Raw genomic sequence first — 27,172 nt, 5'->3', positions numbered from 1 at the left:
TGGAGATTTAACTGTTCCTCAGTGCAATTGCAGATAAGAGAGAGAGTTGGGTAAAAATGCGAATGCCTTTTACAGTTCAACTCCGAGACTCCAACCTGTGCTTCTTTTTACCAAAAAAAGGATATTTCTGGGAAAAGCATTGAGCACCTGCTACAAACCACGTACCAAATCTACAGGCTACTCTCAGTCATGTAAAACCACATTCAGAGATTGTACAATGAATAAATCCTTGCTGGGACTCTTACGTTAGTTGAACATCAGTTGAGAATCTACAGAAAAGGCGCTGGTTTCATTTCACTCGTAAGAAGAGGTTGAAGTAGCAGGTCAACACTTAATCAAATAGGAAGTAAAAAATAAACACACACACCAGAATCTTCCCGTCATCCCTTGCCTCAGTTACTGCAATTGCTGTTAGCTGCAGAACAAGCTCTGGTAACCCCATGTCTTCCAGCAATCGCAGGACCTAGGAACAAGCATCAAACAGTTGAGATCATATAATACAGAAACAAGGGACTGCAGATGCAGGTTTATTAAAAAAAAAACAAAGTGCTGGAGTAACACAGCAAGTCAGGCAGCAACTCTTGAGGAAATGGATGGAGACTTTTTCGGCCGGTAACTTTCTTCAGGTTGATTGTGGGATAGAGGACAGAGAAAGAAAGCTGGACGAGAGGAGGGCAAGACAAAGTATGGCAGATAATAGGCCGATTGAGGTGAGGAGGATTTTTGATTGGCAGAGAGTGGACAAAGGTCAGAGATGAAAAGAGGGAAGGTGCGAGACAAAAGGACGCACAGGGGGAGCGGGGGAAAGAGGGGAGAAAGGGGAAGAAAGCAGAGGGTTGGATAGTTACCAAAAATTGGATAATTCAGTGTTCAGTACCATTGGGTTGTAAGTTACCCAGTGGAATATGAGGTGTTCCTCTAACCTGCGTGATGCCTCACTTTGGCAATGGAGGCGGCCCAGGACAGAAAGGTTAATATGGAAATAGGAAGAGGAGTTAAATATTAACAACCAGTAGATTCAGCAAGCCTTGGCGGACCAAGCACAAGTGTTCGGCGAAATGGCTGCCAAATCTACGCTAGGACTCGGCGGTGTACAGGAGGCCACATCGAGAACACCGGTTGCAGTGGATGAGGTTAGAGGAGGTGCACGTGAACCTCTGTGTCACCTGGATGGACTGTCGGGGGCCCCTGGATGGAGGTGGTATAGCGACAGGTGCTGCATCTTCTGCGCTTGCAGTGGAAAGTACTCGGGGAGGGGGTGTTTTTGGTGGGAAGGGATGAATGAACCAAGGGGTTGCGGAGAGAACACTCTAGGAATGCGGAAAGGAATGGGGGTGGGAAGATGTAACAGGTGGTAGGTGGGATCATGTTGGAGGTGACACTCTAGGAATGACAGAGGATGATGCGTTGGATGTAAAGGCTGGTGGGGTGAAAGGGACCAAATGGACAGTTGACATTTTGCGTCGGTCCCTCCACCTGGACTGAAGGGCCCTGAATGAAATGTCAACTGTCCCACCACATATATGTTGCTGCACATGGTCAGTTAAGGCACATATGTTGCCACACATGGCGCGTTGAAATGAGGCAGATTTTGTTCACAGCGTGCAGCACTTATGAAAGCAGAAGGATGTAGTTTGCAGAGACAATCTGAAATGGCTAAAGTTATTATTCCAGAACACGTGCCAGCACTTTGTGAAAAGTAACCATTGCACAGAGGGTGCAAAGACCAAGCACAGTGGTCAGGTGAGTATGGGAACAATAGGACACCATGCATTGCCCCAGGCAGATATTCGAGGCACTTTTGTGTGTTTCTATTAAAAACTCCAATATCTGTATTGAAAAAAAAACGGGCTTTAACTAGTTTTGCAGATAGTCGCATCTGCTATTGCAATGTTTTTTTGTAAATAACCCAAAAGACTGGCAAGATTTGAGTTGTGCTGGTAGGAATTTGAATTTCCTTGATCCTTTTTTAACTGTTTTTAATGTACTTCTACCTAAAGCAAAATTACATCTTAAGGTGTTTCAGGTGTTTAAATAGACAAAAGACAGATTTCACAGTTTCATCATGTTCCAAATGTTCCAACTGGATGTTACAAAAGTATTACGAAGACACATGCACAAACTCACCTTTAAAATGGGAAAAAAAGTCAATTTACTTTCTCCCAAACTTCTAAAAATCCATTTGAAGATTGAAAAGATGGAATAGTAGCAGCCTGGTTTACATTGCCACAGATCAATTAGCCCTGTTAGTTATCTAATACTCACATAATGCTTTCTCCATTTCAACATTACCATGATATTTAGCAGCATTATTGATTATTTTCCTAGCCTAATGACTGCTCAGCAAAAACAGCTCCCCAAATCCTCAACCAATAGAAACAACTATCAATTGATATTCTGTAAATACAGGATGGTGGAGAGGGACAAGGATAGTAAAGGATTAGGTTTATTATTGTTATGTGTACCGAGGGACAGTGAAAAGTTTTGTTTTGCATGATATCTAAACAGATCAGATGTATCATACATAAATGCGGATCAACAGTTACTGCGTGCTAGAGCCTAAAAGGCCTTGCGGACTTTTACATTGTTTTCAGCAACTCTAGCCACCCAGGAACCATAAGGTGCAGTTGGGACTGCACAACAAAACTGGTTTGGAAATAGTGTTGCGAAACTTATCGATGGAGAAAGGTGTACTCCAAAACAAAGGGGGAAAATAACAATTGTTGACTGAAAGTGCTGAAAATCATAACTATCCTGCAGGTAGACAAGGGCTCAAATCTACCCTATGCTTAAAGCCAGATCCCATCCCATATGGACCCCTCACCTAAGCAGCCTTGCTATTGGCAAAAGGTCACGAGCAGCAGACTGCAGCTTAGTACACACCTTGTTGTAATAGTGCACTCTGGGATTGGAGACAGCATCCTCATCCTCCACCCGGATCAGTCTGTCCAGGAATTCCTCCCTCCCCACGGCTGCAGCACCGTCACGGAAGCACTCCAGAGCCTGGAAAAGAAGCAATGATGCCGACAGGCTGCAAATACCCCTAACCACATAACACCAAGTCAGAATTCTGAATCAACTCTCATCAACCTTTCACCTACTGGAATGGGCTGAGGAATGGGGTAATCGCCACCCCATGTGTCTGTTCACTGGCCACACCTCAAGTCAACAGCAACAATATCCACATATATCTCCTTTATTTAACGACTCTTCATGGTGCCACATAGAAGCAGCATCAAAGAAATAATGTTAAACAATGGCAAATGACCAAAGGCATGGTCAAAACGACAGGGAGGGAAAGGCATGAAGAGGCTTCAGCAAGGAATGCCAGAGCTTAGTTCTGGCAGTCAAAGGCGCAGCTGATAATGTGGGGTGACAGAGTTTTAAGAATTGAAGCAGAACCAACTGAGTGGGTTATAGGAGATGAGGGAGATAACACAGGATGCCAAAGTCCATTAAAGAGTTCGAAGACCAGGATAAGACAAGACTAGGAAATCTGGCCAGAAGATCATAGGAATCGCCATATTTGAAGGAAATCAAGGGTTTCAGCTGTAGCTGAGCCAAATGCAGAATTGGTGGAAACCTTTGTGACTTTATTAGTACATGGAGGCTCAGATGTCCAATGCAACACCTGATCTGGACAAGGAACAAAGGCTGTGTCAAGACAATGGCTCTGGTCTGCTCCATATTTAAAGGAATCTTTTGTGCATCCAGTGCAGCATATCAGGTGGCCAATGTGGGAGAGGCGGAGATAATTTGGGTATACCAGCATCCAGGTAGAAGTTAATGTTGTCTTCAATTGGTATCAGGCATTGTGTAGATGAGAAAATGGAAGTAGTGAAGAATAGATTGCAGGCAGACAGGAGAGGTAAGGAAACATGTGTCATGAGGAGCTTTTTCTTGTCAATTCCTGACGATGAATGGTACCATGTGAGTGTGCTGGATCACACAGGAAGGTGGCATTAGTCATTTAGTTCATAAATGCTTCTGTTCTGAGGGAATGGATGATACTCGACTGAAGAGATTCAAGCAAGTAGCCATGAATTATGCTGGGAATAAATCTGGAATGAATCCCCATTCCAAAGTACGTCAGTCTGCTGCCAGGTTCAGGACAGGTCCTCATCCATTACGCATCCGTTCACATACCAAGGCACTGGGCAGTTCTGCGCCCTATTTGAAATTACAGCATCACTATTATGAATTGGTGACTTGTTGGCAGTCTCCCATCTACCAAGGATCTTACATTGAGACAAACATGGAAAGTAATATACAAATTTGCATACTGATGCAGAAAGCAGCAACAGAAATTCCCACCACAACCTCGCTCATCTTCCACTCTCACCACAACCTTACCTTGTAACCTTCACCTGTGGCCAGGTAACACTGCCCTAGCACAAAGCGCCGTGAGCCAACATTTACTTCACACCAAGGTTGCAACAGACGCACATATTCCTTAAAGATAAAGCAAACATGCAAATAATTAGTGATGCCAGTTTTATTAAAAAGCAACATGAAACATATCAACATCAACAGTGAGAATACAGTTTAGTTCACATAATCCCATTATAGATCAGTTCTTACAGGGCAACATTCGCTTCTGTTATCCCAATAGCTGGCAGCACGTAACAGGCTAATTCAATTCAGTCTCAGAGAATCAAAATTCTGATTGAAATGCAGATCATTTCTCAGTCAACAAGACTTTCTCTTCGAATATAGCACACAGACTCAAACAAGGTGATGTGGAAAAAGAAACAATATTTTCTGAAGATGCTACACGCAGGTAGTATCTTCAACACAGACAAGTTACTCCGTAGTAGCAGGCTCCTGTCAGAAGAAAGATGCTAAGAAGACTTGACAAGGAAAGTAATTGCAAATATCATTTGCAACTCACTGAACTCTCCCAGACCAATCTGGTGCCATGTAGCAAGCTGAACAGCCCCCCCACCCTAAACTAACACCCAGGTTTCCCGCAATCCACATCCTATAGCCAGTAATCCGATACGATACGATAGAACTTTATTTATCCCAGGAGGGAAATTGGTCTGCCAACAGTCATAAAACACAAGATACATGAAATTAAAGTGACAGTGGAAAGTCCAGGATTGGGGATGTGCAAAGATTGGGGAGGGGGAAGGAGAATCAGTCCACACGACAGAAGGGGAGTCGTACAGTTTGATCGCCTCAGGGAAAAAGCATCTCCTGTGGGGTGCTGCATCTTGGTGGAACCAGTCTGTTGCTGAAGGTGCTCCTCAGTTTGACCTGTGTGTCATGGAGGGGGTGAGCTGTGTTGTCCATTCGGCACGTTGTAAATGCAAAGGAATACCAAACACATGGTGAGAGGGGTAATATTTAAAAGGGACCTGAGCGACAACTTTTTCACAGTGGTTGGTGCGTACATGGAACAAGTTGAAATATGATGTGGTAGAGGAGAGTACAATTACGACATGTAATAAATACTTGGACAGGTACATGGATAGGAAAGGTTTGGAAGGATATGGGCCAGGCATAAGCAAGAGCAAATAACTCAGTTAACCAGCTTGGTTGACAAGAACGAGTTGGGTCAAACGGCCCGTTTCTATGCTGTATAGTTTTATAACTATGACAGCGTAAAGATCCTTTTGTGTCCTATTTGGAGGCGTAATGAAAGATGTAATTTAAAACAGTTGAATCATGGACACAGTTCTGATGTCTAGATTATAGGCATCTAAGGACAATCATCTTACTTTGCTCTAAGTAAGATATCAGACCCAATGATTTTGATTTTATCAGGCTCCTGAATCTCACATTTGTTCAAATGTTACTGTCTCGCAGGCAATCTCTCTTAGCCTTGAATTCCCACCCTTGTTCAGATGTGTGAACCAAATGATCTGCAAAATGCTTAGAGAATGGTGACTGCAGCAACCATATATAAAGGCCATAGGAATACTCGGGAATATAGTGGGGAATATCAGGGACATTAATCAACACCCCCCCACCCCCACCCCCAAATGGCAGCAAAGTCAATTAAGTGAAATCACACCTTCTGGGAGAGGTTTCAAGTTTCATTACCCAACGAGGCACAGCACCAAGAACTACACAATGAATACAAATATATCACCTACCTGAAGCTGTACATATTGGCAGTGCCCCATGAGAAACTCCGGAAACAGAAAGCTGGTATTATTTGCCCATCTGAATCAGATTTAAGGAAGATTGGTGATGGCCAAGATTAATGTGTCGTAGCAACAAGGAAGCAGGGAACATGTGGCCAGATGTGGCCTTTGTTTATATGGTGGCACAGAGGCTCAGCGGTAGAGTTGCTGCATCACAGCGCCAGTGACCTTGGTTCAATCCTGACTACGGGTGCTGTCTGTACAGAGTTCATACATTCTCCCTGTGACCGTGTGGATTTTCTCGCCGTGCTCTGGTTACCTCCCACATTCCAAAGACGTGCTGGTGTGTAGGTTAATTGGCTACTGTAAATTATCTGCACTGTCTAGGATAGAACTAGTGTAAGGGTGATCGGCATAGACTCGACGGGCCCAAGGGCCTGTTTTTACTCTGTATCTCTAAACTAAACTAATGCACAGCCACAGCAGCTGTTTCAGTCTTTGATCTTGTGAGTTCCCTTTGCCATGATTTCACTATTAGCTGGAAACCATCACATGTGCCTCCTTGAGCACACAGGAGAGCAAACAGACTTAAAATTGTAACAGGCAAGCCTGTGTTAGAGTTTGATTTACTACCACTGACCACAGGATGCAATAAATCACAGCCAATAATAATTTTCAGTTTGAGATGTGATCACGGGAAGGGAAAGACTGGTTCATACATTCACACTCAAATAGAAAATGGCCAAAGAACATGGCAATTGGAACAGCCATATACAAATGGCATGAAAATGCTTGGAATCCTCGTGAGGAAAATCAGGGACATCAATCTCTTTCTCAAATAGTAATAAAATCACTATCCCTGTAAAGCTCTCACTGTATTTCATCACATGTAATAATAATATTCCAATGCCACTATTTTGTGATCATTTCTCGACCTTTTTTCCTTAAAATTAACAACGATATTTAAATTTCGTAGCTTGCACTGGGATTGAAATTTATGTCTGAATGAGTCATCCAAGCTTCTGGGTTATTACTCTGCTACAAACTACTGTGCTAATGTAGTCACTGCTGGTACATCGTACATCCCTATTAATCTGTAAAAATAGTTCAGTACAAAACAAATGACCAATTGAAAACCTAATCCTTTTTCAGCGACATCGGTTGAGGAAAGAATATTGTGAGCCCTTTCCAGCTTTTTAAACGACAAGTGATTTTTAACATCCATGTTTAAGGTATAATGTGTATTTGACAGATCACACATACAAAGATTCCAGTGACAAGTTATTAGCCTGACACAGCTCGGACTGATCTCTAGACGTTGCCAGACCTGCAACAAATGTACAAACTCTGTACGGACCCAGTCTTTCCAGGTGAGGTAGAGGTTCACTTGCACCTCCTCCAACCTCATCTACTGCATCCGCTGTTCCAGGTGTTAACTTCTCTACATCGACGAGACCAAGCGCAGGCTCGGCAATCGTATCGCTGAACACCTCCGCTTAGTCCGTCTTAACCAAGCTGATCTCCCGATGGCCCAGCACTTCAACTCCCCCTCCCATTCCCATTCTGACCTTTCTGTCCTAGGCCTCCTCCATTGTCAGAGTGAGGCCCAAACCAAATTGGAGGAACAGCACCTCATATTTCACTTGTTTACACCCCAGCGGTATAAACATTAACTTCTCTAACTTTAGGTAGCCCTTGCTCTCTCTCTTCATTCCCCCCCCCCCCCCCCCTTCCCAGTTCTCTCACGAGTCCCACTGTCTCCGCCTACATTCTTTATTTGTCCTACCCCCTCCCCTGACATCAGTCTGAAGAAGGGTCTCGACCCGAAATGTCACCAATTCCTTCTCTCCATAGATGTTGCTTCATCCGCTGAATTCCTCTAGCAATTAGAGTCTACCTTCGATTTTACCAGCATCTGCAGTTCTTTCTTAAACAGCACCCATGGTCAGTATCAAATGCAGGTCTCTGGTGATTCTACCGCTGTGCCTTCAATGTCATCACTAATTTTCTTTCAAATACTTATCCTGAATTTCATCTCTTTAAACCCTGCACTTTTTAAAATAAACAGTCTCAATCTATCAGCGATTCTCTGATGAGATATTATCAATATAGAACACACGATGTAAAAAATAAACAAACATACTGCTATGTTAGGCACCATTGTAAAGGATACAAATACTGGAGGAGGTAGTTTGCAATGACAATGCCAATTTGCGCCCAGTTGATTAACGAGTGATTTAAAGGACTGTTATCCTGGGACAACAGCCGGGAGAGGATGTGTTTTCTGGCCACCTGCTGGTAGAACAACTCTACCACTGTACGTAGGCTGCTGGCTAGAAAATAGGGCAAGTCATCAGTGTTACCTTAACAAGGATTTGAAATTAAATCTTCAACATGCAAGGATATAGCATCTAATTTATTAAAATCTGTGATTGAAAGAGGAGCAAAAATGATGCCAGCCATTACAAGAAACTCGCCTGATAATGTATAAACAGCCAGATTATCACTCTTTGGGTTCCACAGTAAGCATTAATCCTTTAAAGCAGGACCGCCCTGGAGACCCCAGTGACTCAATGTGTAATTGTGTTGTGTTGTACCCAATAGTAGACGAGAATATTTTTCTACATCTTAATTCAAGTAATGCATGACAAACATAGGATAATTAGATAAAAAGAGACATAATAAGAAGTGGTAAATACTGAGCAAGGAAATTCTAGGCTGCAGGAAAATGTATATGGGTGTTTCTGTAAATAAGGGTACCAACGTGTGACATGGGTGGCCAAATTTGAAAGTTATTAAATCATAATGAAATACCACAGCATTAAAAATGGGCCTACCCTTTGAGCTAATTTGAGATCAAAATCGACAAAAATGTTACCAAAATTTAATACTTTCAAAATTGAAAAAAAACAAGAAAAAAATATATTTATAAGACAAATGGGACACTGTCTGGTATACTCATTTCTAAGCTCCCTTACAAAATGTCCGCACGTAACTCACCACGTTCATAGTTCAGGCCAGGGTCATTACAATCACGTTATTAAAAAAAATGAGGAATGTAAGGTGTAAAACGCCTTTAAATTGCAACGAGTGGACTGCAGAATGAGACACAGATAAAATGGATTATCATAAATTATTTCATGATTTTAAGTTCTATTCATTATTAAGTATTTCAACGGAAAGCTTTAACACAACATATAATAAAAAATAATAAAATAAATATAAAAAAGGTTAATCTGCTTTTAATTCACATATTTCACACATGACCAAATGGACACTGCTACTCGTGTTCTGTTGCAAAAACATGGAGCATCAGAAAACCATCTTATCAGGTGATAAATGATACAAATCATAAGCATAATCATAATTTAGCTTATATAGAGATAGTTAATAGCAAAATTAATGGAAACTTTCTGGTATAAATCAGCCTAAGGATTTAATGAATCCTGTTTGAAAAATGTCAAATAAAGGCAAGAAAACACAGGGACATATCTAATATCTTTCTTTGTAAAAATAGATTCATTTATTTTTGTTTCATCTCATTATTTTGGCTATACACCATGATCTATACAGGATATGAAACAATGGGAATATTACATTAAAAAAACCCCGAAAATAACCTGGAAGTTTGGAGACCGTCAGTTTCACTACTGAGTGCTGTATTTACGGAAACACCAAGATTCCTTAGTCATACACAGAGATGACAAAATTACAAATCACAAGAAGTGCAAGGAAATGGCAAACAAGGCAAGGGAACACACAATGAGATACTAAGAAGTGCATAAGAACAGAAGTATTTAAAAAGCTGAAAGTGGTCAGAATGGTACATGGACTCCAAGTGCCATTACAGTATTATAATTGTTACATTACAATAAAATATCATATGCTGGACTTGTATTCCTCAGATTATACGAGCTATTATTTGTTTCCTGGAGAAAAAGAGAAATAGAGTAGAAAGGAAAACTATATTTGCTTTCACATCTGTGGCTGGGATGAAGGAGGGAGGGGTTAGGCATGGGCTGGTAATTGGACAATGATGCATAATTTTATTGAATGGTTAACTAGCTTACTGTTATAAGCAACAAGTATGTACGATTTTACCAGCCATATGTACTGCACACAAGCAGTACTGACTGTGAAGGTAAAATAATTATATCCCTTAACTTTTCAAATATCTGTGTCAACATTGGCTGGCATCTTTTTCGCCTTCTTACTGAAAACCAACCCCCACTCCAACTCCATGAGTCACAGATTTGCCAAATTTACCTACCTGCACGTTGCGAAGTTAAGGCATTAGAGTCTGACAGCTCTAACACTGACAATTGTCGCAGGTTTGATTCCCTGAAACCACAGAAAAATGCTTGTTAGTTCCTTCTACAATTATTTACCTTGTCTCTACTGGTCCACCAACCATTTTCTGGCAAATTGCACTCGGGCACCTCCTTTAATCCAGACAAAATTACGAGAGTGCACTTGAAACCACTTCCCCCCCACCGGAAGCCCCCCCCCCCCCCCAAATGTGGCGCTAAGGCTGGGTGAGGCAGCTGATCCTGACCTCATCAGGCCTTCTGCACCGATTGGCAGGTCGAATTTGCCCCCCTGTGGCCGTGGCTCTGAAACTCCAGCCCGGTTAAAGCCGGCAGATCCGTTACCATAGCCGAATTCCGAGGTCAAATTTGCGGGATGGTATCTCAACGGCCTAGGAGGACCGTTCAATTACCGTTGGTCTCCTCTGAGGCCATGGCCTCTGTTGGTCCAGCAAAACAATAATCCAGAAAGACTCTGGAACCAAGGGCGCTGGAAAATCCATGGTGGACATGTACTATCAAACTCGAGATAGTGCCCAGGTAAGAAAATCCCCATAACTGCCAAAGACAAACTACAACTGGCTGTTCAATTTCTTGCTGATTCTGAGATAACACCAGTACAGTGACGGTGGTGGGGAATGTTTCAAGAGAAACAAAGAATAGAGAGACACGTTGTATCCAAATAGTTTTAATGGACGTTTAATTAATGTTATATGGGGGAAATGAAACTCCTTTTACTGAACACAAGCAGTCTGAACAGGCCCTCTAGTTAGATAGAGCAGCTCCATTCACACAAACAGCCTCAACCTCAGAAGAGGCAGATTATTTTCAAGGCAGCCATGTTTTGTAGATAAAGACACACTGGTAATTAGTTAGATAGAGGAACAGTTTATTACAGGAATCTTACAAGAGAACAGGCATGAAAAGAGTCTAATCTCTTGCCCCAAATGTGATTGGATTTTACTTCAGGTCTCAGAAAGCACGACCCACTGAAGGATCTGATATCAATTTTGTAATGGGAAATATTCGGTACACTACTTGGTTGTTATATGAAATGAAACTTGCTAAATCTGTGGTGGACTATAAAAGGTGTGTATTTCAATGGAGGAACTAGGCCATGTTTAAAAAAAACATTTTTTCCCCACACTTACAATGTATCAACAGGCACGGCTGATGCTAAAGACTGACAAGCCCATCTCATCACAAAGTAGGTGCACACGAGGAGTGATGTGCGAGGAATGAGCTCCTGCTGAAGCTGCAGGAGATATCCACCAGCTCCCAAACTCACCTGAAGAACACACAGGAAGGCCAATTAATAAATCATACCCTGTGCGGGTTTGATAAATGCAAACACAAACTCTTAAAATACAGTTTTCAATACAATACAATACAATACAATACAATACAATTCAATTTATTGTCATTTGGACCCCGTGAGGTCCAAACGAAATGCCGTTTCTGCAGCCATACATTACAACAAATAGACCCAAGACACAACATATTTTACATAAACATCCATCACATTGCTGTGATGGAAGGCCAAAAAAACTTTTGACTGGACTATCTGCAATAATATTGGTCTAATCTAATCAGACACAGATTTCTTGGAAAATAATTAATTAAATCCAACTTTTACGGTGTAAGATAAATGAAAATAACAGAAAAATCAACAAACCCAAGTACACACCCAGAAAACAGCAAGCAAATGTTAAGTCAGTCACTTTGTAAGTACAATGGCAATAGATGGTAAATACAAATATTTAGATCTTGAAATTAAAAAACCCCATCTCATAGTTAGATCACACGGCCATTATGAGAGGCTTGAGATATATTACAAGGCGCTTACTACTCCAGCAGCTCAAACGCAAGTTACAACCCACCCTGCTGCATGATGTGCAATCAAAGAATACTTACGCCGTCTCCAACATGCAGCATTAGCTGCTGCAGAATTAGGAGGTCACGACAGATGAGGAAACGGGTCATGGATATGTGGTACGCTGCCTGACACACAACATTAATGGCAACATTGCTACCATAAAACTGGGCCATGTTCATTCGCATGTGCAGAGGCGGGTCTGGAAAATACAGAACAAAAAAAATCAGCAGGTTTCCATTCTAAGACACGGTACACAGAGCAGGTAGCACAGTTTGATGCAATCTAGTCGTATCAAGGGACCCTAGAAGTGAGCACAGAGAGCCCCCCATTAATAATCAAACCTGTGCAAATCTAGGACATTTCATGCACCTCCGTGTAGTTAATTCGGAGCAGTTCAAAGGCAGTCAAATGGTACACAGGGGATAGGAAAAAGCAGTGATTGCCCACAACATAACACAAATCCGTGCTTTATAGAAACAACACCGTCACATGAGAAAGACAGACTCCCAATCACTTCACTTCAACAAAAGTGGCAAGGACCCAGTTGACATCAGAACCACGAGGCAAGATCAAAGCCACAAGTACTCAGATGCCTGGAGAAAATCACACCAGCCCTACCCTCCCCGGTATAACTTTAGAGCTAAAGATTTGTAGGCAAAATGTCACCTGGCAGAATCAGTGGCAATGAGCACTCTGATAGCACAACCAAATGTCTCTGATTATGGTTAAAACACCAACTAAAATATAAACGGCCCATCCAATTCCATGTAAAGGAACAAGACACAACTGTACTCTTGTAGCAGTCATGGAGTGCCACCTTAATCATTCAAGCACATATGACCCACGAGTGCAGACAAAAGCAAATCTATTGAAAAGACAAAGGTACTGCTAATAGAAGATAAAACACAAAATGCTGGAGTAACTCAGCAGATCAAGGAAAATGTAGAAGAGATTATTGTTAGCTAGGTTAGATTGTTAGATTATTGTGACAGCGAAGCAAACAGAGATAAAATGTAAACGAGGAGTCAGACTAGTGGGATAATACCAGTGGTAACTTCAAGTAACCTTTGCCTTCCCTCGCTCTCCATCCCTTCCCCCTTACCAGTTCTTCGACTAGTCTGACTGTCCTCGTTTACATTTTATCTGTTTGCTTTGCTGTTACCTTCTCCTAGCTAACAACGATCTATTCCACATTTTCCTTGATTTCCATCCCCTTTGTCGTTTTTTACACCTTACATTCCTCATCTCTATCTCCCTCTCCCCTGATTCAGTCTGACGAAGGATCTCGACCCGAAACGTCACCCATTCCTTCTATCTAGAGATGTTGCCTGTCCCGCTGAGTTACTCCAGCATTTTGTGTCTATCTTTGGTTTAAATCAGCATCTGCAGTTCCTTCCTATAACAAAGGTACTGCTAGTTGTACAAATGCCATTTGGCAGGTCAGATTTGGCTGGCTCCCCCACTACATTCACCTTACCATTGCTCGACTCCAGGTCGCCCTCCAAGTCCATCTCCCGCAGCAACAGCTGGATTATGTTGCCTGGGTTACGGATATCCTGCAGTTTACTTTGCAGTTCCATGTGTGTCTCACTATATATATATATAAAAAAACAAAAAATGATTAAGCCCATCTTTTAGTCTCAAAGAGCAATTCTACCATTCAATGAAAAGTTGTTCCACAACAGAGCCCAGGTATCAAACAACCTCAAGACTCGCAGCGGCCAGTGAGGTGTACAATACTACACCCTGCTTCATCACAGCAGTTCATGGTCTTGCAATATACACTGCCCACTGCCTACAGCAAGGTCGTTTCCATAGCACCTCAGTCTTCTGATACAATAAAAAGGAGGATCAATTCCGTGGGCAACATCACTACCACCATGAAAAATCCGGACATTGCCTTTATTGTACCATTATTAGAAGGATACCAGTGGGCCAGAGGGGAGGTAGAAGAATGACAATAAATGCTGATCTTGTCAACATATTGAATAAAGGCATGTAAATGGAGAACAAGCCTGTCTCCAGAGCATACATGGCTTACCCCCACAATGAAGCTCAACTAAACACTCCATGATTAAAAAGTTAAGATTAATTATTTTTACTCTGGAGATGCTCTCTGACCTGCTGATTTCCTCCAAGTTTGTTTTTTTTGCTGCAGATTGCAGCAAATGCAGTAGTTTGCACCCTCCAAGAAACGATCTCACTGGTTGTCACCTTCATCCTGTTCCCCAAAGGCTACAATAGTCAGAATAACTCTTGAAGACAGGAGACATGAGCTTAGCTTTCAGGAGATCAGTGATGCTTGCAGACACAAGTCACTGCTCCTGCTTTACGTCTGGCAGGAGATGTCTCTGTGTAGCAGCTTGTTCTGCCCTTTGCTTGCATGGCAATGTGCAGTTTGGATACGAGGTGGTAGTTGTGTAGTGAGGGGAGACCATTGTGAATTGCAGACCAGAAACCAAACAATGGTAGGCAGATGACTATAGCCCCAGATTCTTTTAACCATGTAGGAAACATTGCAACCAGCATTACGACCAATAATGGCACAGTCACCAGCAACCTTTCATCATCAAAGAGCAAGATTCATCAGATAACATTACATCAGGGAAATGGCCATTTTGAAGAGCTATCCTAACAGCACACCAGTTGCCTGCCTGCTCCCACATCCTGCAATCTTTTCTCCTCCAAGCATTTACCAAATTCCCCTCTGAAGGGTATCACTAAATCCTGGACATCACACAGCCACTCGGTCTTACTCACGTGTCTCTCGCCAAAAGGTGCTCCATGATCTGCTCCGCAGCTTTCTCTGGGGGCTGCAAGTGGCTCACTGCCGTCTCCATTAACGAAGCCATTTCCATGGTGATGGAGTCTCCCACCAGTCTAAGGCACTGCACTAACTGAAGCAGGTCCCGTGCTACCTCTGGATCTAAAGGAGCAGAAATTGAAGCTTTTCAACATTGCAGAGATACTAGAACTCACTTTAACCACCACCACATATAAGAGGACAAGGCACACATGAAGTGAAATGGAGACCTCAAAACCAATGAAACACAGAACACTGGCTACTGCTTAAAAATTTTCAGAAATGAACTCCACAGCACATTGTGATAAACTTCTGAGTTTTCGTTCCAAAGATTCACCCTTTCCCACCAAGGTAACCTAGTCTTATTAATAGCCAGGCCACAGTTAACTTGGATTGGATAAAAAATATCAAGGACCGCTCATTCCAAGAACATAATGATGTTATGGAAAACCATTGCCACCTTTACCATCAGGCTTAGTAAGTTGATCATTCAAAATGACAGAGTTTCATTCAGTTACCTGCAGTGATCCAAATTGATTAATGATAGTGCGGTCAGTAAAGTCACCTCACTGAAATTATTTATTTGTCATTTTACAGAATGTGGGCATCACTGATGAGGCTAGCATTTTTTTTGACCATCATTAATTACCCAGACGTGGCAGTGAGTGGCTTGCTCTAACCTTCATACTCATTTTGGTACAGGTATTCCCACAATGATGTAGGGGCGGGAGTTCCAGAATTTAGACTTATTGACAGTGAGGAACTTATTGATCTGGATGATGTGCAACTTGGAGGGGAACCCGCAGATATGTTGCCATACACATCGTAGATTTGGGTGCTGGCCAAGTAAATGCGTTACATTTTGTACGGTGTATCTTCTGCAACCCTTTTTCAGAATGATCAGTCGCCTATCCATGTTTTCCAGAGATGCTGCCTGACCCACTGAGTTACTGCAAACTTTGTCTTTTTTGTCAGATTTTAGAGTGACCTCACCACACAAGAATTGGCACAGAAAAGGACTGTTGGTCCAAAGGAGGCCAGCTCTGTGTTAAATAGAAAGCATCATCATCGTTGAAAACATCAACGGGCACAGTGCCTTACAATGCTATGTACGACAGTGATCGCAACTTCTACTGAAGTGTGGATGGCCGTTGGCTCGCTAGGAGCTCATCTGCTCTTCGACAGGTCTTGTTTTTGGTCCTGCTGGGGGTCCACAGCCCCCTCCTCACCTGGCAAACCAGGTGGGGGAGACGGTTTAGTCGCCGACTATCCAACCATGGAACAGGTAGCACGGGGTTATATGGTACCCGTGGCGGGGGAACATGGAAAGGAAGTTGGAAATCTGCGGAAAGCAAATATTCTTTTGATTATTAATTTGTAGGATGTGTGCATAGCTGGCAAGGCTAGGATTTATTGCCCATCTTCAAGTGCCCTCGTGTTGGTACAGAGCTACCTTATTGAACGTGTGATTCATGTGGTGAGATTCTGGTAGGCACCCAGCAGGAGTGTACTCTGTGGATGTGCTGACACAGTCACAGAGTGAGTAAATGTCTCGAGTGGTGGATCGGTGGCAATCAAGTGTCCTATTTTAATTGTTCAATAAGATCATTAACCTGTATTCAACTCACCATCTGTGATGGAACATTCATCTTCAAGAAAGAGACCCTCATCTGAAGACATGTAGAGGTGATCTATGGTGAGGCAGGGAAACATGAAAGATATAAATCCCTGCAAGAAAAGAAACAGTCAGCAGAGCTGCAATAGTACTTTACAACACTCTGAATACTGGTCAAGAGCATCCTAGTCATATTAATCAGTGCCTGCAAATACTGGTCCAAACTATTCAACTCATGTTCACCAAGACCAACAATACAAACCAAGGAATTAACCACTGAAACTCTTACAACTACTGATCTCCAATTCACCGTTAACAGTCAGTCACCATTACTGTCTGTAGTAATAGACCCATGCACATCAACATTTACATTCACAACCTGGAGCATGTAAACTTGTCCTTACTCTTCCACGCACCATGCTTTCTCCAGATCTCTCACTTTGTCCCTTCTTTCTTTACCGTCTTTCTACTGAGTCTTTCATAAAGTTTTAAAGAACATTTACTCAATCAAATAGCTGACAACCAAGATTTTTAATGAATGAGGGGGATGGGGGTTTTGGGATTATTGCATTCATTTGCTTAAGACACATGCAGTGACATCTTAGGCACATCAAATTGACCCCTAGATTCCCATGTGCTGCAATGTTCATAATTATTGACAAACATTTATTGACAACAGATTATCTGTTTTAATGGTTCTATCTTAAAAGGATAAATAATACGAAGCTCTCGTCCAAACTTCCTGATCTTCTTCAAAGCAGTGTCATGAGATCTTATTCGTCCTTAATGTGGCCTTAAGATAATGCCTCATGCAAAAGACAACAGCAACAGAGCAGCACTCCCTGCATGGTCAGCCTAGATGTTGCACTCAAGTCATGTGCTTGTAGGACTAACAGGTGTACCTAGCTTGTGACTAGGTACACCTGCGTTTCTCAACCTTTTTACCCTTGAGGAACCCTTGAAATAATTTTTATGTCTCAGGGAACCCCTACATAAAAAATTATATCTCTTTATTAATCTTTCTTTCTCTTTCATAAACTTAAAGTTCATAAGGCAAACATAATATATTTTTCTGATAACTGGTTTAAGCAAAAAAAACCTTAAGTTTTTCTCTAGTGCATTGACAATGTAAAAAAAAACTGAAATCAAACTGCTTGTTTAAAACTGAAGCAAATAAAGGCAGACAAAAGAGCGAGAGAGCGAGAAAAACATAACAAAAATAAACATAAATATACTTAAATTAAAAAAATTCATATAACATCCCTAAATGATGGGTAAAAATGACTAAACATGGGTGAATGAGGGACTGTACCTACACGCCAGGAAGCACAGACAGGACTGATGAAGACCGAGCATGCGTCAGTACTCGAGTGAGTCACTTGATGATACACGAATCAGTCACTTACAGCTCCAATCCACTGACCACTAAAGGCCGTTTCACACTGGCGCCGTATAGACGTCGCTAAATTTGACGTAGTTAAATATGCGAAATAGACGTCGCTAAATATGGCATATGTGTGTAATAAAATTACAAGTATGAAATTAAACACAAAAATGACTCAAAAATGCATTTCCATATGATTAGCCTATTTATCACTGCTTCTCTTGGCACCCCTAGCTACCTCTCACAGAACCCTAGCATTCCGGGTAACCCCGGTTGAGAACCGCTGAGGTATACGTTGCTGTTTAGCCACTGCACACATGAATGGAAGCCAGCCTTTAGCTTAGTCATTATATTCCTCAAACAAAATCAAAACTTGGGAAAGGAACCTCAAATTCCCCTGGGCTTTTGTCAATTCTGCAGGCTGGGAAAGAACCCGATTGAAAACCAGCGCCTAGCCATCATCAAACTCTCACCTTTTTCAGCAGGCACACCATATTTGTGCAAGCATTGACGAGCAGTGCAAGGGGGCGAGCTAGGGCCTCTTGGTACTGCAAGCAGCAGGCGTAGAACTTAGACCAGAATTCCACTTGCAGTTGACGGTACACCTCCTGGGAGAACTCGTACTCCGTCACACTGTTTTGAATCTGAACACAATGAGACAAATTATAAGAAACACCCTCTTGGACCTTCAAATCAAAAAGGAAACAATCCCAAGTTTGTCAATGTCTATATGCTTCAACGGAATAAATTTCCAATTCATGGAAAAACACCCAATTAATTCTTGAACGTGTGATGACAGAACATGCAAGGCCAACTCCCTCCACTCAGGAAAGATTCACTGATTAGCTTGGAATGACTAATCTATACCAACAAATCAGTGAAGGAAGGTATAATTTTAATGTTCCGTGTTCTCTAAAGATACCGTCTGACTCGCTGAGTTACTCCAGTACTTTGTGCCCTTTTGTGTAAATCAGCATCCTTGTTTCTTCACTTTAATTAATACATGCAGAAAGGTGGAGAGGTACAGTGCATTCAGAAAGTATTCAGACCCCTTCACTTTTTCCACATTTTGGTACGTTACAGCCTTATTCTAAACTGGATTAAATTCTTTTTTTTTTAAATCATCAATCTACATGCAATACCCCATAATAAAAAAGCAAAAACAGGTGTTTAGAAATTTTGGCAAAGTAATTAAAAATAAATAACTGAAATATCACATTTGCATAAGTATTCAGTACTCGGTACTTTGTTGAGGCACCTTTGGCAGCGATTACAGCCTCAAGTCCTCTTGGGTATGAGCTTGGCACACCTGTATTTGGGTAATTTCTCCCATTCTTCTCTGCAGATCCTCTCAAGCTCTGACAGGTTGGATGGGGAGCGTCGATGCACAGCTATTTTCAGAGATGTTCGATCGGGTTCATTCCGGGCTCTGGCTGAGCCAATCAAGGACATTCACAGACTTGTCACGAACCCACTCCTGCGTTGTCTTGGCTGTGTGCTTAGGGTCATTGTCCTGTTGGAAGGTGAACGTCTGCCCCAGTCTGAGGTCCAGAACGCTCTGGAGCAGATTTCCATCAAGGATTTCTCTGTACTTTGCTCCATTCATCTTTTCCTCGATCCTGACTTGTCTCCCAGTTCATGCCGCTGAAAAACATCCCCACAGCATGATGCTGCCACCACCATGCTTCACCATGCGGTGCCTGTTTTTTTCCAGACGTGACGCTTGGCATTCAGGCCAAAGAGTTCAATCTTGGTTTCATCAGACCAGAGAATCTTGTTTCTCATGGTCTGAGTCCTTTCAGTGCCTTTTGGCAAACTCCAAGCAGGCTGTCATGTGCTTTTTACTGAGGAGTGGCTTCCATCTGGCCACTCTACCATAAAGGCCTGATTGGTGGAGTGCTGCAGATAAAGTTGCCCTTCTGGAAGGTTCTCCAATCTCCATCAGGTTCTTGGTCACCTCCATGACCAAGGCCCTTCTCCACGATTGCTCAGTTTGGCTGGGCAGCCAGCTCTATGAAGAGTCCTGGTGATTCCAAAGTTCTTCCATTTAAGAATGACGGAGGTCACTGTGCTCTTCGGGACCTGCAATGCTGCAAAATTGTTTTATACCCTTCCCCAGATCTGTGTCTCGACACAATCCTGTCTCGGAGGTTACAGACAATTATTTCGTCTTCATGGCTTGGTTTTTGCTCTAACATGCGCTGTCAACTGTGGGGCCTTATATAGACAGGTGTGTGCCTTTCCAGATCATGTCCAATCAATTTAATTTACCACTGGTGGACTCCAATCAAGGATAATCAATGGAAACAGGATGAATCCAAGCTCAATTTTGAATAAAAGGGTCTGAATACTTAAGTAAATGTGACATTTCAGTTATTTATTTTTGCCAATTAGGCAAAAAATTCTAAACAGCTGTTTTCGCTTCTTCTTTCTGGGGTATTGTGTGTAGATTGATGATTAAAATGAATAATTTAATCCAATTTAGAATAAGGCTGTAACAAAATGTGTAAAAAGTGAAGGGGTCTGAACACATTCTGAATGCACTGTAAATACTGAATTTTACAAAGGAGCAGTAAGAAAGGGGACCGAACTAAGCAACATAAAGCTGCATCCCAATTACTACAGTTACTGATGGGTCAAGCTCCTTAAACTATCTGAACCAAAGGAACAATGACTTCCAGTAACACCATGACCCTCCATTTCCAACATTACCGCATTTTCCACAGCTTGCGTTACTTCCTTCTTCAGCCCATCCATTGTCGGGTCCAGGATTCTATCTGCCCCTCGGCAGTAAATCTAAATCAAAGATTTAAAAAGTACATCAGCACCACTGGTACATTAGGCTGCTGCGATGTTATCAGGTCTGTTGCCGATCATGGCACACACACAGGATTGTATCAATGTCTGCTGGCAATGACTTCAAGGTACAAAAATATCTTGCAATAGAAGGTGAGAGGCAACTTGGATTCATGTTACCAGGTATCAAACAAAAGAGTTTAGCAAAATAACAAGGAAAAGAGAGAGGCTATGAAAATTAATTTGAAGAAATTCACAAATGTAACCATTTGATTAAACTGGAAATATTCCTTACACAATCTTGCTGTTGGGATTAAGAGTGGTTAATCTATGAGAGGGAAAGAACACAATCTTACCACAAAAGACCACTCATTTGAAAAAATGTGGGGAATATCTCTGAAGAAGGCGTAAATATTTTTGATACAGGAGAATGACAGACAGCAAGACTCTCTCGGATCAGAGTTTTACAATGAATGCTTCCCATTTATTCACTGGGTGGAAATTAATGCATGGTTTATAGTCTGATCTCACTCTTGAGGGTGTTCACATTCAATTGCCTCACTGAAAACACATTTCCACAGTACATTCCAGCTCGCCAGTGTACAACAGCAACATAGAGCCCCCCCCCCCCCCCCCCCTTGCACTGTTCACTTAAGATACCAAGCCAGTAGAAATCCATAATGTAGGTGGCATGTTTCTTTATAATATCTGCTCACATCCAACATCCTCGGGCAAGCAGCTTCTCCAGAACTGCCGCAGTACAAGCTGCTGAAAATTAAGGATGGAATTAAATGCTGTTGACACTAACCTCCCAAATAAATAAAATGGAAATATAAACGGACCAAGCATCTGCTGATAAATCCAAATTAAAATAGGCACAGAAACCGATGCTAAATATTTGAGGTTTGGATAATCCACAGAAATGGACAAATACAAATATCACAGCTGTACAATAATCACTGGACAGCAGCCATAGCTGGGTGAAAAATGGTGCAGGGGAGAGAAAAGACTTTGCCTTCCATCACAGTGAGGAGGAGATTCACTGTGATGGATGTTTGTGTAAATTGCATTGTTTGTATGTCTTGTAAGAATTGTCTCTGGTTGTATGGCTGTGGAAACTAAGTTTCGTTTGAGCCTCACTGAGGTTCAAATGACATGTAATAAATATTCAATTCAATTCAATAGTTGGCTCAAACTGGTCCCGGTGAAAAGTCTGCAGGTTTGGCATATTGCAGTCATGATGCAAAGCGTTCACCTATGTCTTTGAGACCAAGTCTGAGCAATCTCCAGTATCCTACTGTGTATAACTATCACAGGCAATGGAATAGGCCCTTTCTACCTGCCATCACCAGGTTTTATGGCAGAATCGAATCAGAGGACACACCCGTCATGGATAAAGTGGGATAAAGTAGCTTTCAGACAAGGTCACACAGAGAAGTATGGATCAGAGAGGTGTGAGTGGAGGGAGTCACACAGAAAAGGGAGGATCAGAGAGAGATTGTCTGTTCCACTCTTTGATCCCACACAGGGGGTCACACAGTGAAGGCTGGATCAGAGAGGTTTGAGTGTGTGGGTCACACAGAGGGGGATGGATCAGAGAAAGATTTAAGTGGGGGGGTCGCACAGAGAAGGTGGATCAGAGAGGTTTGAGTAGGGGTGACACAGAGAAGGGTGAATCAGAGAGAGATTTGAGAGGGGGACACAGGGATGAATGGATCAGGGAGGTACGAGTGGGATAATAACTGAGGCTCACTGCTCCATAGAAGGTGACAGAATCAAGGCCGACACCCCAATGCAATTCTAAGGAACACGGCATTTTTGTAAAGGACATCTGTCCTCTCAAATCAGCAAACTTCTAAAAAGCAGTACGAGCTCCCTCTGGTGTCCAAGTTGTTCAATCACTCATTCAACATCTTTTCGGCATTACATTGCCATCGCTGAGGGTTGAAATGCTGCCCTCTGACGAGTATTGCAGAATTGCCACAGGGATTGTATTCGACACAATAGCTAAAGGAATGACCCACTCAGAAAACTGCAGCTTCTATCTCCATTAGTTATCAGCACAATAATTACCAGCTGAACACTGGCGGGGGAGCCAACCAGAATGACAGCGAACTAATATAACTTTTATTTTAAGTGAGTTGCACAGATTGGAATTACCTGCAGAGCTTTCAGCAGGGCCTGAGGCGTAAAACGGCCAGAGGCAAAGAGGTATTCCAGATAGGTTTCCTGTGGAGTAACCAGAACACAAAATATTTAACATCTATGTACTCATCATTAAAGTCTCTTCACAATGAGATCTCCCTTTAGCTACATTGTTCAGTTAGTGCTAAACACGGGCAGAAGTACAAAATCAGAAGCAGACAGATTAGCTGGTGACTAAATGATAATCAGTTCCAATCTCAACTCCAGATAATGACATTTGAAACATTCACTCCTCAAATCTTCTTTACATTTTTCCCTTCTCACCGTTAACCTATGCCCTCTAGTTCTAGACTCCCTTACACTGGGAAAAGGATTCTGAATATCTATCCTATCCATACCCTTCATCATTTTATAAGCCTCTGCAAGGTCACTCCTCAAACTCCTTCTATTCCAATGGGAATTGGAAAATGTTTTGAGTTGAATCAAGTTGTTGGGGATGCACATATTGAGTAAATAGACAATAACTCTCAGAACAACAGAACTCTAATCACCTCCCCTTAACAAGCATTGGTACCATCCCACATACCCTCAACAACCCAGTGAAGTCTTAACTGACCAAAAATGGAACTAGACAAACCAAGTAAACACCAACTTTGATCAAGCGAGGGACTGAATATTCTGTTGTACCAAGCCTTCAGATATTATGGAATAGGCTCCACTCGCCTGGATAAGTACAGCTCCAACATTTAAATGGAAGGTTAGGTGGATTAGGCAGAGCATTAGCAGAAATTTAATCTAGACAAGTGTAAGGTAATGAATTTTGCAAAGTCATTTCTGGCATATCATATAGGGTCAATGGCTGGGATAGTCAGTCCTTCAGGTTCAAGTCCATAGGTTCCTGAAAGCTGTGACACCAGTGGACAGTGTAATACAAAAGGCATTTGACCTGCTTGCCTTCATAAACCGAGACTGAGTTGGGACGTCATGTAAGAGTTGAACAAAATACTAGTTAGACCACACTACAGTCCTGGTCATCACACTGCAGGAAAGACGTGAAAGCAATAAAGAGAGTGCAGAGGAGATACACCAGGATGCTGCCTGAAATGGAGGGCTGTACTTAAACAGAAAGATTGGACAGGCTGGATTTATTCTCACTAGAGGAACATAGATAGTCCAAGACTGACCCTATTGAGGGTTATTAAATCATGAGGGGGACAGAAAGGATAGATAATCAGAATAGTTTTTCCCCAGGGAAGCTTTGTCTAGAACTAGAGGACACAGATTTAAGGAGGGGAGACATTTAATGAAGATCAGAGGGGTAAGCATTTCACACAGTGTGATGAATAACTAGATTAAGTTACCAGGTGATGAGGGCAGGTACAATGTTTAAAAGGTGCTTCGACAGGTACTTTGTAAGGAACGGCATAGAGGGATATGTGCCTAACATGGGCAAATAGGCCTGGGATAGATAGGCACCATAGTCAGCATGGATGCTGTGGCTGAAAAAGGACAATTTCTCTGCCGCACGATTCTAGGAATCATACACAGCAAAATCTCAGAACCCGCATGACATTCCAACCTCCTTCAATGCTCTGACCCAGCATCATTCTCCCTGTTGACACTGTGGAAGTCTCCACCCCTTTCTGCAGAAACCATTCCTTCTGCAAATCCCTTGTTCACTCATCCCTTCCCACCCAAACCACCCCCTCCCCAAGAACCTTCCCCTGCAACCGCAGGAGATGCAACACCTATCCTTATACCTCCTCCATCAACGGATGCCGACAGTCCTTTCAGGTTAGGCAGAGGTTCACTTGCACCACCACCAATCTCATCTACTGTATCAATTGTTCTCAATTTGGACTCCTATGTATCAGCGAGACTAAGTGCTTACCCTCAGTCTTCCTTGGCCTACGCAATTCCCGGTTGCCAAACATTTTAACTCCCATTCCCATACTGACCTTTCTGTCCTGAGCATCCTCCACTGTCAGAGTGAGGCCACACACAAATTGGAGTAAGAGCACCTCAGATTTCACTTGGGCAGCTTACAACCCAGCAGTATGAACATTGATTTCTCTCATTTCAGTTAACCCCTGCATTCCCTCTCTCCTCCCTGCCCCACCCAGGTCGACCTACTCGTTCCATTGTTCACATCCTTGTATCTCTTCCTTATCACCTCTACCCCAGCTAACAATGGGCCGTTATGGGGTCCACACTTCCTTAGTCAGCTGTTGCCAGCCCTGCATTATTCTGGCCTTTTCCTCCAATTCCCTACTCTCCACTGTCAGTCTGAAGAGCAGTTCCCACCCAAAATGTCAAGCATCCTTTTGCTCCAGAGATGCTGCCACACCCACTGAGTTACTCCAGCACTTTGTATCTATTGTCGGTAGATACCAGCATCTGCAGTTCCTGCCTACACATCTATGACATGAGCATTTCTGATCAGAGATTAGGATGCAACAGGATGATAGTAACTTCTCAGCAAGCAATCTTTGCTCACCTTGGGGTCCTGATCCTCTGGCACATGTAATTCTTCATCAGCAACAGGCTGTATGAAGACCTGGTTCCACTGGCCAGCATGGTTACTGCAATAAATGAAAGCCACTATTGACTGCAAGTTCCAGAAATATATGTTTTTGTCTGTTTCCTTCCCAATTCTCCTGAAAGCACCAATTTATTCAGCCTCACAGTCAACCACATAATCTTACAGCAATTAGTCACTCTCTCCTTTTTCTAACCAATGCCACACAGTTGGGTATCAATGTGTGCAGCATTTGAGAAGCAGGAGAACTGAGGGAGAGACAGGACTCCAGGCTTGAACTACAGGAAAAGCGCAGGCAAGCCAAGACTATTTCTTGGGGCAGAGGAGAGTGCGGGGTGATCTTATAGAGGTGCAGTTTTTCCCCCAGGAAATCAAGAACTAGAGGGGAAAGATTTAATAGGGGCATGAGGGGTAACATTATTAGGAACAAGCTGCTAGAGACAGTTGTCGTGTCAGGTACAATAACATTTATACATTTGGGCCGCAAAGGTTTAGCGGGCAAATGGGACCAGCTTAGATGGGTCGTCTTGGTCAGCATAGACAAGGTGAGCAAGTGGCCCATTTCCACGCTGTATGACTCAATGACTGTACAACTGGTTAAACATTTATGAAAATGAGGATTCAATCTACTAAAATTAAAATGGCACAAGGGTATTTTCCACCAAGGCAATGACGTAACCATATGAAACCTCACACTAGAGCACTACTTAAAGATGCAATGCTAGAATAACAGGCCAAAGGCACAAACAACAAGAAAACGCATAGAACTGGCATCAGAGAAAAAAACTACGGAACAGACAGGGGGATCTGACCGCTGGAGGTGAAAGCCCAACAAATAGAAAGCAATTAAATGCTGAGGGATCAAACAACACTCGGAAAGAAATTCAGAAGGGTCAGGTGGGACACCTTAACCACGAGAGATCTGGCTACAATAAGATGGACTACAAAAAGTGCAAACTGCATCTGGTACAAATCATGTTCCAATCTTTTATTCTCCATATTCCTTTATCCTGACTAAGACAACAGCAGACCTCCAGATGAACCTCAAGGTGTCTTCAGGCAAGGTTAGAGGTGGAGGGGTTTGCTTCCTAATCAACACCTTGCGGCGCTCAGACAAGCTCATGCTCCCCAGATTTGGAACATCTGAGTGAAGTGCCGTCTCGACCACGACCGCGGGAATTCACCTCATCTTTCCTGACAGCAGTCTACATCCCTCCCCATACTGATGTCAAGCTTGCTCTGAATGAACTGTACTCTGCCACCAACAGTTTTGTGACAACACCCCATTGTAGCTAGGCACCTCAAGCAAGCCAACCTCAAAAGGTTGGTGGAACAACATTTCTCTTGTCCCACCAGGGGCCCGAACACTCTTGACTACCGCTACACATCCATAAAAAACACCTACTGCCCCAACAACATTTTGGGAAACCACATCACCGAGCTGTGCTTTCTTGGTGAGACCACGCCTGGAGTATTGCGTACAGTTTTGGTCTCCTAATCTGAGGAAGGACATTTTTGCCATAGCGGGAGTACAGAGAAGGTTCACCAGACTGATTCCTGGGATGTCAGGACTTTCATATGAAGAAAGACTGGATAGACTCGGCTTGTACTCGCT

At 42.6% G+C, this 27,172-nt stretch overlaps 1 protein-coding gene across 1 annotated transcript in view; it reads right to left on the bottom strand.

Moving 5' to 3' along the window:
* nup160 (nucleoporin 160) overlaps positions 1 to 27,172 on the bottom strand; it is a 64,821-nt gene that overhangs the window by 22,870 nt on the left and 14,779 nt on the right. The window contains exons 10-24 of the mRNA XM_033039276.1: positions 25,516 to 25,600; positions 23,034 to 23,102; positions 20,790 to 20,873; positions 18,551 to 18,721; positions 16,707 to 16,806; positions 15,036 to 15,201; positions 13,753 to 13,865; positions 12,314 to 12,474; positions 11,551 to 11,687; positions 10,363 to 10,433; positions 8,266 to 8,425; positions 6,102 to 6,171; positions 4,354 to 4,452; positions 2,884 to 3,003; positions 368 to 463 (exon numbers count right to left, since the gene is read on the bottom strand). Coding sequence (XP_032895167.1) covers positions 368 to 463; positions 2,884 to 3,003; positions 4,354 to 4,452; positions 6,102 to 6,171; positions 8,266 to 8,425; positions 10,363 to 10,433; positions 11,551 to 11,687; positions 12,314 to 12,474; positions 13,753 to 13,865; positions 15,036 to 15,201; positions 16,707 to 16,806; positions 18,551 to 18,721; positions 20,790 to 20,873; positions 23,034 to 23,102; positions 25,516 to 25,600 — 1,702 coding nt within the window. The remainder of the gene's footprint in view (positions 1 to 367; positions 464 to 2,883; positions 3,004 to 4,353; positions 4,453 to 6,101; positions 6,172 to 8,265; positions 8,426 to 10,362; positions 10,434 to 11,550; positions 11,688 to 12,313; positions 12,475 to 13,752; positions 13,866 to 15,035; positions 15,202 to 16,706; positions 16,807 to 18,550; positions 18,722 to 20,789; positions 20,874 to 23,033; positions 23,103 to 25,515; positions 25,601 to 27,172) is intronic.

Source organism: Amblyraja radiata, chromosome 20 (genome assembly GCF_010909765.2).
Source record: "Amblyraja radiata isolate CabotCenter1 chromosome 20, sAmbRad1.1.pri, whole genome shotgun sequence".
Taxonomy (NCBI): Eukaryota; Metazoa; Chordata; class Chondrichthyes; order Rajiformes; family Rajidae; genus Amblyraja; species Amblyraja radiata.
The sequence above is the reverse complement of the archived record's forward strand: the minus strand, read 5'-3'. Positions and strand labels throughout refer to the sequence as shown.